Source organism: Balaenoptera ricei, chromosome 10 (assembly GCF_028023285.1).
Source record: "Balaenoptera ricei isolate mBalRic1 chromosome 10, mBalRic1.hap2, whole genome shotgun sequence".
In the NCBI taxonomy this organism is placed as follows: Eukaryota; Metazoa; Chordata; class Mammalia; order Artiodactyla; family Balaenopteridae; genus Balaenoptera; species Balaenoptera ricei.
Genome location: NC_082648.1, coordinates 17,234,106 through 17,254,462, shown reverse-complemented (window position 1 = coordinate 17,254,462; position 20,357 = coordinate 17,234,106). Strand labels below are relative to the sequence as shown.

Sequence of the window (20,357 nt, the reverse complement as noted above, 5' to 3'; positions counted from 1 at the left end):
ATCCACGTTTTCAGTGAAACTACTTTTTGTGCGTCAAACAGTACTTTGATCAGCATCGTTTCTGAAGGAAACATTTAAAAATGGAATATGATCCATTTCAGATCAAACAAGAGGCCTCAAGCTCAAATTATAAGTGTGGATATTTTTGCCAAACTGTGTTTACTCTTGATTGTGAAAATTTTACAAAACGCTGGCTTTGATTTCCAAGTGCTGAGGTTTGAGGATAGGATGCTGTCTTTTGAAGTTACTCTCTCCAAACACAGAGAAGGCAGCCTGCACTAAAACTGAAGAAAAGAGAGAAAACACTTCTGAACAACTACCTGCTTACTAATTTTCATGATTGCCTGGCTGAACAATCTACTGTAAAGCAAATGAAATGAAATCATTAAAAGTCATTTTCCTGTTGCTCACCACTCCAGGGAAATGTACAGCCAGAAACATTCACATCATTGAATAATACGTGTGATGACCTGGCAGCTGGCCTACTTTGCTTCCAGTGCCCAGTTCTCGCAAAAGTTTTATTTGGGGGGCGTCCCTGGTGGCGCAGTGGTTGAGAATCTGCCTGCCAATGCAGGAGACATGGGTTCGAGCCCTGGTCTGGGAAGATCCCACATGCCGCGGAGCAACTAGGTCCGTGAGCCACAATTACTGAGCCTGCGTGTCTGGAGCCTGGGCTCCGCAACAAGAGAGGCCGCGACAGTGAGAGGCCCACGCACCGCGATGAAGAGTGGCCCCCACTTGCCGTAACTAGAGAAAAGCCCTCGCACAGAAACGAAGACCCAACACAGCCATAAATTTTAAAAAAAATAGAGAAATAAATAAAAATTAAAAAAAAAAAAGTTTTGTCACACCCAGAGGTTTTCTGGTCCACTGATGGACCAGGCTTGTTGATGGACTTTTGTAATGTTTAAGTTTCTTGTTGGCACTGTTATTTCTTGTTTTGTTTGCTTTAAAAGATGAGAAATTGTACTCTTCCTTTGATTAAATGTGGAGGCCAACTACCCTTCCTAGTCCTTTTCTCAATATTTCTATTGATTTCTGATCAACAGATCAATCCCCTGCCTTATACTTAACAAATGAAACCACTTAGACTCAGGAAGATTAACCTTCCCAGGGTCACAGTGAGAGTAAATAGGAGAATATGGAGTGAGCCCAGCTATTCTTGGTAAACTGTGCTTTATTTATGAGCCCATTATTCTATCAGAAACTGCCCAAGGAGGGAGGAAAGTTCATTACCTATAAGGCTGCCTTTGTTTTGCTCTTTACAATGACATGCCTTATGGTTTTTGTTTTTATTTCTATTTCTATTGAAAAGATTTAGCTATTTTACCAAAGACACCGATGAACCTTCTCATTACATAATTTCCTGAGCCAAAAGAATATTAAGTTCATTGGATTTTTAACTCAGAGTTTCCCACCCAATCTATAATTGTGTGCAGCAAGTACACAAGTTACAGGTGTGCTGTGAAGTACTAATGGCTGTAAATTTTTTAAAAAAGAAAGATCTTATTTGGATGCTCCAGAATAAATTTAATTTTTAATATTATCTCTAACATTCTATAATTAGATTTTCTTATTATAATTTTATAAAATAAATACAATTTTTCACCAAGCTCTAAATCCCTTTCCATTTCTCCACTGCTATATAACATTATCATATTCACACATATTATTCCACATATATATGTGCTCTCATGTAAGAAAGGAAGGAAAGGGCTAGTTTATTTATTTTTTAAAAATTATTTATTTATGTATGTATCTATGTCTGCACCGAGTGGCATGTGGGATCTTAGTTCCGCGACCAGGGATTGAACGTGTGCCCTGTGCAGTAGAAGCACAGAGTCCTAACCATTGGACCACCAGGGAATTCCCAGGGCTAGTTTAATTTAGACTATTTATTAAATTAAGGCCGACTGAGTCTCCAGATAATCTTAGACAAGCAGCTTAACCATTAAGGAGCTGGATGCTGGTACAATGTGGTTTAAAGGACATCAAGGTATTTGCACAGAGTATCTCAATGATTTGTTCATTTAACAAATATGGATTGTGTGCCCGATTCCAGGGAGTAAAGGATGTGGTAGTGAATGAAATAAAATCCCCTGCTCTTACGGAGCTTTCAGGGGAGACAGAAACTAGAAAAAGAAGAAAAGGAGAAGGAGGAAGAAGAAGGAAAAGAGAGGAGGAGAAAGAAAAAGTGGGGGAGTTCCAAGCAATATAAAGAAAAAATAATGCAGAGGGTAGAGGACAGAGAAGGACAGAATGCACTAAGGGTAAAATCTGAACGCTTGATGAAATAAGGAAGACATTTAGACAAGTAACGGGGAAAGCATGTTCCAGAAAGAGGGACCTACCTGGGGGGTGTCAGAGGATCAGTCAGGAGGTCAATGTGACTGCAGCTTAGCAACGAGGAAGTAGAGGGGCAGGGAACGTGGTCAGAGAGGTTGCTGGCAAGGCTGTGTGGGGCGCCCAGGTCAAGGCTAGGTTTTCATTGCTGCGTCTGAGACTCCTGACAGGCATTGCTTTAGGCAATTCCTTAATTATTCTGATAACTAATTGTGAGTTTGGGGATAGTTTTCTACCACTTTTTAAGAGTAGTTGAAAGCACGTGGGAACACCATCCATTTCTGTCTTGACACAATGTATTTTCTGAAGGTAATTTATGAGAGGAGTGATTTTCTTCATTGCTAATTTTTAATAGCTGCCAGCTGATCCTCTCAGAGATGTGCAAATCACTCTTAAAACACAAATTTAAAAATCCACTGATGATTAGAGTTCCTGGAACTCATGGATTAACTAAACTTAAACAAATAAGCAGAACTTCAGACTCCAGACTTACTGCCTGGGATGAAATTTAAAATAAACCTTGTAACAGAGGAAAAGCGCTTTGCTTTTGCAGTGCTGTTAGGCTACATATTTTGAACGCTCCTAACAAGCAGGGGTCTTGGCAACACCATGAAGAGCGGGGGTATTTTTATTCTGTAGGTGAGAAGATAAAGGTATAAACATATAAATTTCTTTTTTCTCAAGCCAAACTATTTCTCACAGTGTGCCTTATCATGGTTTACTTAAAGTTTTAAAAAACAGAAAGGGTTAGGAATGCCGTAGGAAATGGCCATATATTTACATATATTAGTCTTCAAATAGATGGAGAGGTATAAGTGCAGATAATAACCAAATACTCTTTCTAGAAAGGAGAGACTGCAAATAAAATTATTTCACAGGAAGAGCATATTCTTGTAAGTCTTCAAAAACAATTATTCTCTAAGATTTTTTAAAGTGTAATCATGTCTAAAGTTAGAGAGATGAAGTTTATGACCTTTGAAGTTTCACCCAACCTTCTGTTACACACACACATCTATACATTCATACACACACACACACACACACACACACGTGAAGGACCTCTGATGAATACTCATGCTCTCAAACATATTTATCTTCATTTTCTATTTGAATAATTTTAAGAGACTCCAGGAAAAAGACACAGCACATGAAATACAAACTTTTGGATGGTTCAGACCACCCTAATGTGAAATACTTAAAATTAAAACATTTAAAAATTAAAAATATGACTTTAAAAAGTTCTAAAGTACCAACTCCTTTGAGTAATTGCGTCTTTAATTCCTTGCTCCTGAGAACAGGAGAAAATGTGTATCAAGACACAAGGAACGTTGGGCAATCAAAAGGAGATGATAAATAATACTGGAGGGAAATGATTTAAGTGAATCCATCTGTCTGTGTTGTAAAACTCAGTTTTAGTTGAACAAAAAAGGGACTAGTATGTCTGATAAATACATGCCTCTTTTCCACGCCCACAGGAAAATAGATAGCCCTAATATTTTTCCAAAACAAAAAAGTATCTAAAGTATAGAGATTCAAAAAAAAAAAAAAAAAATCACAATGCCATAATTAAAGTTCTCTCTCACTTCAAATTTTCCATAGCCAAAACTCAGTCTAACTTGTAGGTGTAGAGATATCTGTAAATAGTTGTAATAGGATGATAAGAATCATAAAAATTATAGGAATCTGGAAAGGGACTACTCGCTGCAGATGTGATAAGCATGAAATTAGGGAGATTATAAAAGCAGAATGACAGAAAGGCATCTCGACATATTCAGTGACTCATAATAGAAAAGCAAGATTGAAAATGCAAATTATATTTAAATCTCCCATTTTTAGGCTTTAATCAAAGGACTCCTATGTGATTTCATCCATTTATTTTATATTAGTAACTGCATAATAATTGGTTGCGTTTCAACTGTTTAAATGAATGCTGACTGATGGAGCCAGAGGACACACTGTTTACTTGATTTGCGCAAAGAACAGATTTCATTAGTCCCGTCTGGAAACAGTTCATTTATCTTCCAGTGGTTCTGTTCTTTCAGTTTATGCTTGCATCCCCCTACCTCTTTTGCCTCCTGCTTCTTATTTTCCTCCTTAGATTCTCTGCACACTTTATTTAATTCCATTTCCTTAGATTCTGCCACATAAAGGGGCTTTTCTCAGCCCCTTCCCACAGTTTTCATGAAAACTGGGTGGGAACCACTGTCACTTACATCACACCTACTTAGGGAATCAACCCCAACTTGCCATCTATGCAGGGAAATGAGTTTCCAAACAGAAAGGCCCATCTGATCAGGGAGAAGTATGATTGAATTTCAGCTCTCTGATTCTTGCTGGATATTTTTCTCCCTTTTGGCAGGCTTTCAGGGCTTTGTTGAGTTGAATTCAGCACGCATAGGATATAGGTTATTTTATAAACATTTAGCTCTGCCGTGACAGCAGTCTAAAGATGGCACAATGCAAAATCCCTTCCAAGGTAATCAATGATGGAGATTTTTTTATGTACTTTAAGGCTCTTGCCATTCCCGAGGCTCTCATCTCTACCATCTGCCTTGGTGGTATCTTCCGTGGACATTCTTTTCCTTTCACACTTTGCCCTTCTTGAGTGCAGGCATATGAAGTCGGGGGCAGGACACAGAATATGAAGCTGTTCCTCACATCTGTCCCATCATTTTCTCTGTTATTTCCAGTGACTATGCTAACCATAAATTTCTATCTTCTTGACTTTGCCATGTTGGTTATTTTAAGAATTTTAGTTTTATTACCTACATGAAGAAACTAAGAGACAGAAAACCAAATCCTTTCATTATCTTGTCCTCAGACAAGGAAAAGACCAAAAAATCCTAATTTTAAATTATCTTAATTTGTCATCCTCAATTTTTTTTCTAGTAAGTCTTTAGGACAAAAGAAAGAATCCTGGACTAATTGTGTGGCCTTGGGCAAGTTACTCAATATTTCTGTGCCTCAGTTTCCTTATCTGAGCCTGTCTTCTGAGCTATACAAGAATGTAGAACACAAATTCATACTTCATCTCTCGGGTTACATATTATTATTGTCTAATATTTTAATTCTTTCCATTAAGAATCTTTTAAAAATACCCACGGATCTGGAAATACTATTATTTACATATATAATGTTTGTCTGGATGGAATCATGGTTTTCAAATTTATGTGTTCACCATTTTTATTAGATCTCAGACTTTTTCTCGGCAATTACTTTTTTTTCTAGAATACATCCATCATACATCCCTTTAGTTAAGATCTGGTAGGTGGTAAGGTTTTGACTTACCTGAAGGTATCTTTAACTCATTCTTAGTCTTCTGAGATAGATTTTCCCCCCACACAATTTTAGGTTGACTATTATATTCTCTCAGAACTTTGAAGAAAATATCTTCCTGTGTTCTGATACCCTTTATTTGTGACAGTTCAGCTCTCAGACTAACTAAAAGGTAATGTATCTTTTCTCTGGCTAACTTTAAGATTTTTTTTCGTCTTTGGTGTTCTGTAGTTTCACTGTTTTGTGTCTATGTGTGAATTTTTTTTACTCTTTCCTATCCCTCTGCTCAAATAGTTTATGTTCCCTATCCTCTACTAAAACTATGATCATGTATCTTACACTTTCTAATTCCTTCTCCTATATCTCTTAAAGTCTTTTACATTTTCCAATTTCTCATCTATGTTTCATTCCATGGAATTTCTTCACATTCTCTGCCTTCCAGTTTACTAATTCTCCCTTCAGTAGTCTTTTATGCCATTTAACCTATCATATATCCCTGATTACACTTCCGAAAGACATTTAGCTGCCCTACAATTATGTCTTTTCTCATTGCTATTTTTTATGACCTCATGTTTTTCTTTAAACATTTGAGTATTTTTGTAGCACTTAAATATCTCAACCCTTTTAGAGATCTGTACAGGTTTTTTTTTTTTTTTTCTGTTTTCTCTGACTCGTGGTGCTTTCTTGCATGTTTACAGTGATCTTGGTTGTAAGCTCCAATTTGTTTGAACTTGATACATTGGGGTTGCATGGCCCTTAACTGGTGATGCTCTCCTCCAAAAATTATCTGTACATATTTTTGAAAGGGAGCCAAGGGGTTCTTCTGAACTAGAACCACTTTAGTGCCCCTTTAAAAGTCTCAGGTTTAATGTGGAATGCTCAAATTCAGTTCCTCCACCTTGCTGGGGTCCCAAATGAGTTTCTGCATTCCTGAGCTCATCTGCATTTGCCCTCAGTGCAATCCCAGTTTAACTATTTGCCCACATTGTCCTGTTCCTGACCCTAGTGAAAGCTCAATTCTAATCCTCAGGTCATGAATGACTTGTAAGTTACCAAAAAAGTAATGAACATTTCTAAAGAGCAGAGAGGACCAGATTAATTTTTGGAAAATCAGATTACCTTTCCTGGTTTCTTTCAGTAATGCAATGCCAATAAAATGGTACTTTGTGGAGGAAGTGTCTTCCTCCACTCAACAGTAGAGATTTAAGCCAAGTCAGTGCTTAAATGGTTTCAAGGAATAGTTACCAGTATAAAGTGTGTGATCAAAGGGGAAAGAAAGTACTAAATTTTCTTTTCTAGACGTATGAAACAACAACAGAAGTCCTTCCTTAAGTTAGTCCTTCCTTTTAAAATTAAGTTTATATTTCAAGGTGGTCTCTTGACATATTAGTGAAATGTGAGTACTGGTTCTCTAACCCTCACAGAAACACTGCCATTTCAGGACTTCTGCTTCTGGCTATGATGCAGTAGTTTGTAGTAAATCCATGCTTCTTTGAGAACAAATAGAAAAGTTGAGTGAAAAATTTAAAAAGCGATCAAGGGAAGGCAAACCAATTCTGAGAGACTAGGTTTCCAAATAGAAGAGACCCTCAGAAGAGTGAGCCAAAACGCTGCAAACTGTTCTTCCATTCAGAGCGTTATTTACTGACCATTGGCATGGAATAAAAGGTTAAGAATCCAGGCAGAGGGATGCAGTTGTTAGGAAGGCAAGCCAACAGAGCTTTTAGTAACGTCATGAGGCTGATGACACAAACACTGGAGTTTGGGGCTGCCATGGCAGCCAGAACTTGAATGTCTAACAGCCCAGTGGGAAGAGGGCAGCTTCCCCCTTGAGCCATTTGGTGAATTCTTGAGCTGCTTGAAGATTAAGAAGCTAAGCAGGGAGCTACTGAAAATCTCAGTCGAGTTTTCTGCAACACCGAGAGGTGAAAACTTGGACTTAGAACATTCCAAGAAGGAGAGGTCAGAGTAGATACCCCCAGACTCTCAACTGGGATTCAAGGAGGGGGCCAATTTGGAGATGGACTCTGACAAAAACTGTATTTCAGTTTTGAGTCAGCAGAGATTCTGATTAAATGAGGTAATCTTCCCTCCAACTCATTTTACTTTCCTACCTGAAACTTCATTGATACCTAAACTCCTTACCACAGCTCCTGGGTCCCGTATGGCCTCTGTCCACAGATCTGCTTTCATCTCCCATTCTGCATTCAGGGCTCTCCCTTTCTTCTTGTTAGCTTTGCCAGCCATTTAGAATCTTAAGTTGCTGAGGCTTTCCCTCACCAAGTTGGGTCTTTATATCTCTTTTGTTATTTGAAAGTTTTCCCTCACTTCCTTATCATAGCCTTTAACACACTACGTATATAGTAATAGCTGCCCATCTGTTTATAGTCCCCACTAGAATGTAAGTGAGAATTCTGCGAGAGGAGGAACAGGGTCTGTTTAGTTACCGCCACTTTCCTCAAATTAGTTCAGTGTCGGAGATAGTGAACACTCCACACGTACTTATTAAGCGATGCTTGAGGGAAGGGAGACACTAATGCTTAGAAGCACAAAGCGTGCACTGACACCATCGTGGAAAACCCCGTGCAGATCCTAGATGGGAGAGATCACATCAAATTTCGTTCTGTACCTGTTTGAAAGAGAAGGAAAACCTCCTACCCACGGTACTCTTGCGTCTTTTGGCTGCTTACGTGTGAGCTTTTTCAAAGGGCTTGCAAAAGTCCTGAATTGTATTTTCTCCAAATTTAAATACCTCTACTTTTCTGTATTTCTATGTTTGGTGGGGAGGTGAGTGACACAGAGTAAGAATTTCTTTGAAAAATTATAATACGTATAGTAAATGAAGCCTTTCCTAGAACTTATAAATACCATACTTCTGGAAAATAATTTTCTTTTTTAACAGACATTAAAAATAAAATTGAAATTTGTTAAGTACTTCATTAGCTTTTATATTATAAGATGATGCTTCCAGAGATTATCCTCAACAGTGACACTGATTTCCTACTCATTCAATAAGTTCAAGATAGGATATTTGGTACAGCTACCTTAAAAGAATCTGTATCATCATATAAAGTGGAAATTTAAGTAACTATAGTTGGCTATTGAGGCTTTTGCTTTTTAGAAGAGTCAAACCAAGCACACCTGAGTGTTTCAACACTTGAAGCTTCGTTCATTCCACGACTGCACACTCAATGAGTATGAGCTCTTTCTCCAATAAGTTACTTACCTGGTCGATTTTGCTTTTTAGCCTTTACGTGGTTAGAGGCAGCAACAGCATAGGATGAAGTGAAGGATCTGCTTTTGGTAAGAGTCATCATCACTGAGTTTTTCCAAGAATCTGGATTAATAGCACTATAAAGACAGGGTATAAAGAAAAATGAAGAAATTATTCATCAATTATTGGGGCGGACCTTACCAGAACCAACCATCATTTCCATAGTAGACTTTCCAATCTGAGTCGTGGTCCAGGTTCAGTGACAGAACCACTTTACTTCCAAATGACAAACAAGGTTATCTAAATTCAACCTCTGCCGCAGGGATACAGTACACACCCTTTAAGGATTCTGGGTTAACAAAAGACAAAAGATAGCTTTACTGTTTATCCAATTACTAGGTATCAATCACCTTCTCTTTCTACTTCTACAATCATGTTCCTCACAGATTTTCTAAAAACACGGCAAGTCAACTAGTTAAGATGCAGGTGAACTTACATTAAATATGAATGGCATGATGCTTCCTTCTATACCCTTTTTAATTTATTATTCTTGGTGTAACTAAATTAAAAAATCAAGTGCTTATAAGATCATTCAAAGATAATACTCTTTGCAGTGTTGTGAAGGAGAAGGTTAGTACGAGGTCTTTTAACCTATCATTTCTTTTACTGATGATTTCCCTGGAAAGAAGGGGAAAGAAAGGGATGATGAGCCAAATCCCCTAGTAGACACTAATGACAGACCTGCTACTAAACATACTGATGCTATTTACTAGGAGAAAGGTAATGACAGTGAGTCTTCACCTAGGGAACGCTCTTAGCCGGATATCCTTGGTCTGTCTAGGTTATTATTGTAAACAAATCTGGAATCAATAAATCTCTGGAAGGTTGGGATGGAGAACATTACAAAACGCCATGTAATTAATGGGATATACATTTTGGAGCTGTTCCAAACCAAAATTTATCTGCAGGCATTGCTCAAAACCTTACATGCTGAATCTGAAACAGAATCCATTGTAATTTGAGAGACAAAAGAATTTGGGAAGTCAGGTGGGCAATCTTGGACCGCTGCAAAGGAAAAGTGTTTGGTTTGTGTTTGGCTGACACCTGTGTGCTTTCAAGCATTAGTAAATTTGGTACTGGGTAAAATCCATCATTTGCATGAGGATAATTGGACCATTTGACCTTCGGCCAATCTTAGATTGGCACTATAAGCGGATGTACCTGGTCTCTCTGGGTGACTTGTAAATAAACCTGAAATGGATGGAATTAAAGGGTCATGAATGGGTGGAGATTGTCACGTAAGCTGTATAATTAATGAGGTATAATTTGGAGGTGTTCTATAACCAAAATGGCATCCTCTGTGCAAGCATCATTATGTGTGCATTGCTTACAATCGTGCATATTAAGTCCAAACCAGAACACATGCTAACGTGGAGTAAAAGGACTTTTAGGCTGTTGTACTACCAGTTTGAGACCTCTCAAAGGGAAGGATGCTGAGCATTTGTTGGCTACTTCCTCTATCCCTTTATTATTAGTAAGTTTAGCAATGGGAGAGATCTGTAATTTGTGTTGAGTCTGATTTGACATTCTGCCACTTGTTACCGCATTTCTTCTCTTTCTTTTTCTTTTTTCAGAGAGATTTTTCTTCAACTGTAGACCCAGGTATTTTAAAACTTCATCTTTTCTCCTTATTTTAAATAGCATTTGAAATGTGGAATGAACTCCAGCAATTATCAAATACAATTAAGGAAAGCCTACAAAATAATATTTGTTTCATATCCTTCTTAGAAATCTCATCCTAGGCACTTCACAAATGCCTGGAATTTTGAAACAATAAAATCAAAGAAAACTTTGAATCTGAGATAGATAAGTACACCAATTATTTCCTTCTACCACTATTCTTTCAACTCCTTTTGCTGGATTGATTGACTTATAAGACTTAAAAAAAAGAAAACTTATTGTGAAGAAATTTTATGTAATGTATATGTGGCCTAGATGTTTTCTTAGCACATTGTACAATAAATGGGTTGTGACTTTTCTATGTAGACTTTTAAAAGATAAGACCTTAACATTAACTGAATTTAGTTTTTAATATCTTAAAAAAGTTATATTATGAAAGCTAACTCAAAAATTGCCTGCTACTGTTTTATATTTCTTTAATAAAAACATTTAAAATATGCTCATTTTGAGAAGTTTCATAAAGTGCAATAATGGAGCATCTTTAATGTATGGGAAGTTAATGAACTTCAAGATAAATAAAATTCCAGCTATATATCCTTTCTTAATATAATAAATATTAATTTATTAAACAGATATTATTGATAAAATAACAAATCAATATATGTATAGGTGTGTGTGTATATGTGTGTGTGTATATATACACACACACACACACACGCATACACACTGTAATTTACAGGCACTTTCAAATGCATTGCTTTGTGTGATCCTTGCAATAGTTTTCAGCTGCCTATTGAACTTCACCGTCTTGATTCCTGTTTAAATCTCATGAATATGGAATGATTTGAATTCCAGAGAGGAAAATAGCTTGGGGAAAACTTTACTTGGTCTTCCCACACTAACACAGCAGGGGAAAACTATCTGTGCATCTGTTGTAGAAGATCTCAACCCTCCTCCACAAAAGTGGATTTTATAACCTTAGTTCTATCTATAAAAACTTCATCCTAGGTCCTAAAAGTCTTACCAGGTCCTAACAGTTTCTTTTACTGAGTTTACAGCGTTCTTTCTGCCTAATATACAGGGGCAGGGGTCAGTCAGTTCCAAGGCCAACATGAAATGCTTAGAGTATGATTTATTTCAGACTTTTTTATTTCTCTCAAGCCTATTTTTTTTAACGCACCTACTGGCATTCTTCCACCTAATTTTACTCCAGTTGTACCATTGTTCCCTTTCTTCCTAAGAATTCCTTCTGGTGAGTACCAAGGCTCTGGATACACATCTCTGAGGGATAGGGCCAAGATTCTGCTTCTCAATCCAGTGTCTTTTCACTCAGCTGGATTTAAAACTACCCAGGAGTAAATCATCCAGCTCTGTACCTAAAGGAATATAAGCTGAGGACTGTTTCTACTTTTCACTTCCCACTCTTGTTCTTCTTTTGATCACTGCAGTCCTCAGGGAGCCTCAATAAAAAGACAGACATGGAAAGGAAGAAATAAAAGGGTTGACAGGGAAGAAACTTCAAAGGCTAAAACTCAAATCAGTTTTGAAATGAGTCAGCAGGTTTAGGAATAGGTCTCCTAAGTGAAGAGGTTTTAAATTTGGTGTATCATCAGGGCTGGAGATGATCTGAGGCTATCTTTTCACTATTTTCACACACGACAAAGGATGAGTCGACCAAAACTAGCTGTATTTAATGGTGGTACCATTGCTACTTACTTACACATGGTTTTCCCTTAAAGGGCTCAAATTCTCTTCAGAATGAATTTTATTTCTTTATAATGGTGAAAAAGTTGTATCATTCTCAGATTTTATATCAGGACTTTTAATAGGATAGTGAAATTAAGGAATAGTAAGTTAGACAGTGGAAAAAAGCATACCCAGGCAAGACATCTATTAGTATTTTTAGGACAAAGAGAATGAATGGGATTGTATGCTATTCCTTATCTATTTTGAAAATATTTGATCATGAGTATTTATTCCATAAAGCAGAATGACAAAATCTTTAGCAGTTAAGCTCATAGAAGTTTTTGAAAGCTTCTTCCTCACGATGATTTCAATGTTAGCCCCCAATCTCATTTAACTAAAATAAGAGAGAAGTAGGAGAAAAGAAATTTGATGAGAAGTAACAAACAATAACACAAAGAAAGGAGGCATTTAAGAATGCTTGAATGGATTTTTGGTAGGGTCATTCTACGGAAACTAAGTAAAGGAGCATGCTTGCCAAGGTGTGTTGGTAAAATAAAGATATACACTGAGAACACAAATTCATTTTCTTAAGCAACGAATATTTAACTATAATTCCCTACTACTTATCAGTATTTGCTGCAGTAGAAGTCGAGAGTGGTCAATATTTTCATAGGAAAATATCATCAATGACTTGTAATTTTAAACTTTAGGAAATGTTCATGAAACAGATTGGGTAACATCCTCCTATGGTGATGCTTAGAAGTTTTACAAACATCCAGGTAATAAGACAAAGTGGAATTATACTGATATGTGAAAGAAAGAATCATTCAAAATTGCTTCTGATTCTATAGGTTTATTAGACTACCAATAATATGTTAATGTGGAAGAAACCAATTATGTTTCTAATCAACAAAGCAAGAGAAGTTAGCCGTCATTAAATTCGTAAGATTTGAAAGGTTTCCATTTCTTTGCCAGTCTCAGAATGGTGCTTTATTTATATTCAAAGCCAAGGTCAAGAGAAAATCACTTCTAATATTGCCATCATGTAGTTCAACAAAGATGTGGTAATTTTTCAGTCATTAGGTCATTAATAAAATTGATGCAAATGTTTCACAAACCTGAAATCATGTGGTAAAGGTGCTCATAACTATTATTCACATAAGGTATGCTATTTCTATTCTAAATAGAAAAGGACAAACACAGTAGCTCCCTCTGAAAGCACCTCTTTCATGATGATGTTTTCTTCAAAACTCTTTCTAGATCTTTGTATTATCTTTCCTTTAGCTTTGGTAACTCTGACTTTTCAGTCACTTTGTAAAATTATCACTAATATACTAAATAAAGTTTATTCTATTTTTATTGAGGTACAGTTGACATGTAACATTATATTTGCTTCAGGTATATAACATAATGGTTTGATATTTATGTATATTGTGAATGATCATCACAGTAAGTCTAGTGAACATCCAACGACATGCAGAGTTGCAAAATTTTCTTTTCTTCTGATGAGGACTTTTAAGCTCTACTCTCTTAGCAACTTTCAAATATACAATACAATATCATTAACCACAGTCACCATGCTGTACATTAAATCCCCATGACTCATTTATTTTATAATTGCGTTTGTACCTTTTTGAACCCCTTGACCCATTTTGTCTACCTCCGACCCCCCACCTCTGGTAACCACCAGTCTGTTCACTATCTAAACAAAGTTTAAATTACCAGCTGTTTGAAGATATTTCGGTGCTCTTAGAATGATAATCTATTTTTTGATCTGATCTTCTGCCTTTGAAATAATGCTAGGAGAGCTGGTCTGGTGGGCTGGGGGAAATCTAACCATCATTTGCAAATGTCAGGTTGGATACCTTTGATTTAAAGATCCAATATAGATCACAGTCTAGGTAAAACCTAGCCCACCTTTATTCTGGGCTCACCCTTTCCACCCAAAGTGACAGTGGCAGGCATCACCTCAAGTCACCATCCCCATTTATACTTAAGGCCACACAACACAATTTAAGCCTAATTATCTGATGTTAATCCCTATACTGCTCTGGATTTAAACCATCCACCTTTTTCATTTTCAAAGCTGGCCTCCAGCCAACTATAATTGGCTGGGCCTCCCTTCCACTGTAATCTATAATTCATTTTTGGTAAAAAAAAAAAAAAAAAAAAAACTTCTCCAAGACATATGAAACCATCAGGAGCACTGCCTAACCTGGATGAAGGTGCTTCATGCAGTTTGATGCTGGCGCTACGGTCCCTCCGTACTGGGGCAGGCTCCAAAGTGGGCAGACCCGTGGCTGACGTGGTGGTTGTCCAAGTTGATGAAACTCGTCTCAGCAAACCAGGGGGCAAACTCCTCCTCAGGCGCTGGGAAGAAGGAGCGTTGATTTTATTACCAAGCATATTTTCTATCACTAATTTCTACATAATGAAATAAAATGGGTTTTTAATTGGCAGTGAGTTTATTAAACTACATTGGTTGAATATCATTTATCTAAAATTTGGGCACTCAGAAATTCAATAAGAAACTCTGGCCCAAATCAATGAATATTATAAAAATAACATTTTGGGGATCTTCATTTCAATGTTCACACAAATATGGGATTATGGGAAATGAGAATCAATCACCTTTGTGATAATTTTATAGTTATATTAGTTCAATAGGGCTTATACACCTATACACACATCATGTTAGTTAGTTATTATGACCAGTAGATTTTCCTCAAAGGACACTCGTGTGGGACATGGATTAATTTTTATCATCTAGCACAATAGTAGTCGCTATATTGAAGTGTTTATTGATTTATTTTTAATTTCTTGATTCACACATGACAGGAGCTAAGGGTAAGAGTATAACTCACAAGATGTACCACCTCTCTTGTGGTTAACATGACTTAAGACAGGCAAATGGGTAAAGTCATTAGGACCAACTCCTCTTAATAGAAGACTCTGCTGGTCGACCTGTGACCCCCTCTTTGTTATTTCTTTTCCTACCATATCCTAAGTGGGATCTGTGGCACCATCAAGCACTCAGGCATGGTTCTGAGCTCACCAGCATGAGCACGGGCCCTCTAACGAGAGTCTTAATCTTAAAAATGAAAGGGAAGGTAATCTAACACAACTACAGCAATAGTTATAAGAGGTAGGAGCTCAATCCATTTTTATGTGTGGCCAGTTACCCCAAGGAGAACAACTGTGTAGGCAGAGTTTAACAAAGACTCAGACTACTCTTCCTGAAGATGGTAAAAACTCTGAGAAGTGAGGATATGGCACCTCGGGATTCAAGAAGACCTCTGATACTAAATAGTTTCCAAAATCTCTTAAAGATCTTGATATGCATCTTAGAATGTAATTCAATAGGAAGAGAAAAGGTCAAGCACTGTAAATATCAGCATTATTGTCTGTAAATCTGTCACTGACTTCATGTCTATTTTGAGGCCCAAGGGAATCAGTTACTCTCTCCCCATTCCTTTATTGTTATATTATCATGCTTAGCCGTATCTTTCTCAGAGAAGTAGATGTTCAAAGGAAACTTAAACAACTTAACTGACAAAGCTGTGTGAAGGACACTGTCCTGAATCAAGAGACTCACAATGGCAAGAACACAGATGTTACTGACTGACCACAAGCTCCAGAGGACAGCTGCTTGTTTACCAAATAAATAAGTGCGCTGGATGTACCTGAGACCACTGAAATTCTGATTCTTTTTTTTAGTCTTTAGCATGACTTGTTTTTAACTAATACTGAGGTCTAAACTGGGTGCAGAACCCTATTTCCCCAGAGCTTACTTTTGTAAAACTCTTATATGTTATATGTAAAAAGAAGAAAATACATGAATCACTAAGGCCGTCTTTTGCTTTAAATAATCTAAAATCAACTAGAACTTTTCTAAGTTCAAAACTTGTCGGGTTTGGGAAAGACATGAGGGTACTATGAAGGTTACCATACTAAGAAATCAAAGAGCAAAGGAATCTTGTGTTTCAGAAGGCAATGAATTTTAAACAGAATCCACAAGAGTGGGAGCAGGGATTTTTGCCTGTTTTTTTTTTTTTTTTTTTTTTTAATTTTTTATCACCACTATATCTTTATCCCACAGAACAAATCCTGGTACAGAGAAGAAAAAAATTTCTTGAACGTCTGAAAAAAAAAAAGGTAATGCAAAAAGGTAAATTTTTTTCATTACAGAAAGCTATCACGTGTAAGGATGGAAGTCTTTATGTTTACATTAGTATTACTTTGGTCACCATGACTGAAAGACACATCTTTGGGGAGTCACTGATATGAATCTCCATGTGGGTTTGGGGTGACAAGAAAGAGGCCCAGGAGACAATGGAAAGAAACGGTTTCACCCTTTCAGGAGCATGTCATTAATACCTACCTTGGGAATAGCCAGCTTGTCTTTTTCAGAGCTTTCCTCAGAATCAGAGCAGGTATAGTTTTCACTGAAGGAAACGATGGGGTTCACTCTGGGCTTGTGAATGGCCTGGATGGTGAGCTGCGTGCTGAGAAGGTTGCTCACTGCCCTCAGGGACGTGCACACGTTGGGGGGCAGAGAAGGGTCTGCCAGGAGGTCGGTGATGAGGCCGTGAGCCTCGCCCATCACGGCAATGTCCACAGTGATACTGGTTCCTGGAGACTGAGACACCAAACACAGGAGGTCGGGTGAGAAAGGCCTGAGGCTGGAGGCACAGGGAGGGAAACTGGGCTTTTTCTGAAAAGCAGACTGAAGTGACACTAGGGTTGCAGTAAAGTAACATTCAAATCACATTTCTGTTTCAAATTTTGCCAAAATTTGCCATGGCTTTTGCCATTTTTGTGTTCAGGGCACATTTTTACTGTTAGAACCTATGGAGGCACTTTGAAGAGATACAAAGATAAACACCAGTTTTTAAAAAATAGGAAGTTTCAGGAAACAAAAAAAAAAATTCATATTGATCACTACTTATGAAGAGCTCAACATTTTAATGTATATTATTTAGAAAGTGTCCATTGATAGATGAATGGAAAAAGATGTTTTATACACACACACACACACACACACACACACACACATATATATATATAAAATGGAATACTACTCAGCCATAAAAAAGAAATTTCATTCTGAAAAGCAACACTAATATAGTATAAAATTTTACTTTTAGTAATATTCTAGTGTGATATTTGAGCCGGGTGTGTGATAATTATTCAACTAATATTAGAGATAAGCACAAAAAGCAACTCAACTTGTTCAGATTCACAAATTGTCCCTCTTCTTGTGGTTGGTAAGAACAGAAATTTCAGTTCTGGAATTCCGTGGCACATCTGTCCTAGTCTGCCAAACTGCCTATCAGATTTAGAGCTACTACTCTATATTTGCTAAAGAAATGAAGAGCATTAGAAACAAAGGACAGGACCGTTCCTCACCCTGCTGGTCAGGCAGGAACGTAGGCAGGAAGATGTGGGAATAAGGGAGAGCATGGGCAGGGTCAAGGTTAAGAAAGTAGGTGAAGCTTAAAGACGGCATGCAGATGACTGTTAATATTGGAATGCTACCACAGTATGAGGCACAAGGAACCCACGGAACTGTAAACTGAATAACACAGTGATTGGCGTGAGGTTCTGGAACTTGGCTACTTACATCCCCATCACGACTTCCTGACCCTACCACTTTCTAGCTGCATGATTTGGCAAGTTAGTAAGCTCTCGGTGCTGTGACTTCTCTGTCTGTAAAATGGATGTAGTAGAGTACCAACCTCAGAAGGTAATGATAAGAAGTAAAAGGGAGATTATAGGTAAAACACTTACTGTTGTGCTGTAAGCGAACAATTATAAGTGTTCAATAATGATAATTATATAAATAATAGTAATAATAATTCTGGAGTTTTTCAATAAGAGGCTATTAGACGTTTGATAATGTATTTGGGAGAAAAAAAAAGTTTAATCATTCTTTCACAACAGACTTAAAAATAAACTCCAGAGAGATGAAAAATTTTATAATCTTGGGATTAGGAAGACCATTAAAAATAATATAAATGGCATAAACTGTCAAGAAAATATCTAACAGATCTGACTAAATGAAGACATAAACTTCTCATAAGCAAATATGCCATAAGCAAAGGTAAAAAACAAATAGTCCATGAGAAAATATCTGCCACCCAGAGAAGATAAAACATATGCAAATAAAAGGTCTTTTAAAAAAATCAATAAAAGATAAACTTGGAAAAAGGAAATGAATATACAATTCAAACAAAATTTAATAATCAAATATACAAAAGCTACTTGCCTCCCGAATATTTAAGACACAAACTAAAGTAATAAAAACAATGTTTACTTATTAAATTGCAAAATAATAAAAGACTGCTAGCACCAAGTATTAGTAATGGTTTGGGGAAATGAGTAGTGAGTAAAAAATAATCCAATATTTTTGCAAAGAAATTCTTGCTGAGTCTATCAATTTATAGTTTAAATGTATATATCCTATAATCTAGCAAGACAATGTAGACATCTAGTCCAAAGAAAAACTACATATGTACAAAAATATAAAGATAAGGTCACAAAGGATACTGCAATGCTCTGATAACAATCAAAGAATGTGGCCATAAATGCATTATCAACAGAGAAATTGTTTTAAAAAGTTATATTACAAATACACTATAAAGTATAATGTACTTATTTAAAAGATTTGGGTAGGTCTATAAATGTTTATTTGGAAGAATATTCATAAAATAGTTTTATTTTTATAAAGTATGTCACAGAAAAAGTGGACATATATTTTTTGCAATCAGAAAAATATGATAATTATGAAAACATCCAACATCTGTGAAGGTATCTAGTCTTATAATAACTATAAGCAAGGATAAATTATTCTGTAAAGCTATCATATAGAAATTATGTCTTTTCGTACTAGAATAATAAGAGTAGCAATAATAATAATGGTGGATAATAATGGTGACAGCTGATATTTATTCAGCACAGTCTACAAGGTAGGTACTCTTATTACATTCATTTTTATTAGTCAAAAATAACTTGCCAGGGGGCTTCCCTGGTGGCGCAGTGGTTGAGAATCCGCCTGTTAATGCAGGGGATACGGGTTCGAGCCCTGGTCTGGGAGGATCCCACATGCTGTGGAGCAACTGGGCCCGTGAACCACAACTACTGAGCCTGCGCGTCTGGAGCCTGTGCTCCGCAACAAGAGAGGCCGCGACAGTGAGAGGCCCGCGCACCGCGATGAAGAGTGGCCCCCACTTGCCGCAGCTAGAGAAAGCCTGAGCACAGAAACGAAGACCCAACATAGCAATCAATCAATCAATCTTTAAAAAAAAAAAAAAAAAACTTGTCAGGACTTCCCGGTGGCGCAGTGGTTAAGACTCCACCTGCCAACGCAAGGGACACGGATTCGAGCCCTGGTCCAGGAAGATCCCACATGCCGCTTAGCAACTAAGCCCGTGTGCCACAACTACTGAGCCTGTGCTCTAGAGCCTGCGAGCAACAACTACTGAGCCCGCGAGCCACAACTACTGAAGCCCACGTGCCTAGGGCCCGTGCTCCGCAACAAGAGAAGCCACCGCAATGAGAAGCCCGTGCACCACAACGAAGAGCAGCCCCCGCTCGCCGCAACTAGAGGAAGCCCACGTGCAGCAATGAAGACCTAACGCAACCAAAAAAAATAAATAAATTGAAAAAAAAAACCTATTTAAAAAAAAATAACTTGCCAAATAACTGAGTCAAAAATAACTCAGAATCAGATAGCTAGAGCATGGAAACGTCAGGCTGCAAACACAAATACATACTCTATTTCCACGGCTCAAAAGCTGAACTAGCAGGCCGAAATAAATACTGAACGTTTTCATTGTACGTTACTAAATATATCTGTAATTATTTAACCCTTTATTTAATCATTGTGCCATGTTTTTCTCTCTTTGTAGGTTTAAATATCTTCCATGAACCAACGTGAAAATTTAAGTGTAATATTAATAGCTTTAGGATATATAATTATGTGTATTTCACATTTTTATTTACATTGTTAACTTAAAAAATGTTTGTGAGAAATGCCACTCAATTAGGTTAACATTCCCTTGTAGAAACGTATTTTCAAGTGCATCTCTAATTATTATGCTTCTGAAAAACTCACCCAGTGTGATCTTATGAAACAGTACTATTTATTCCTACCCAT

At 37.1% G+C, this 20,357-nt stretch overlaps 1 protein-coding gene across 1 annotated transcript in view; it reads right to left on the bottom strand.

The window, feature by feature from the left end:
- The window catches only part of PDE3A (phosphodiesterase 3A), a 299,896-nt gene that overhangs the window by 39,674 nt on the left and 239,865 nt on the right, over window positions 1-20,357 (bottom strand). The window contains exons 3-5 of the mRNA XM_059935405.1: window positions 16,581-16,838; window positions 14,415-14,569; window positions 8,846-8,970 (exon numbers count right to left, since the gene is read on the bottom strand). Of these exons, the coding sequence (XP_059791388.1) occupies window positions 8,846-8,970; window positions 14,415-14,569; window positions 16,581-16,838 (538 nt within the window). The remainder of the gene's footprint in view (window positions 1-8,845; window positions 8,971-14,414; window positions 14,570-16,580; window positions 16,839-20,357) is intronic.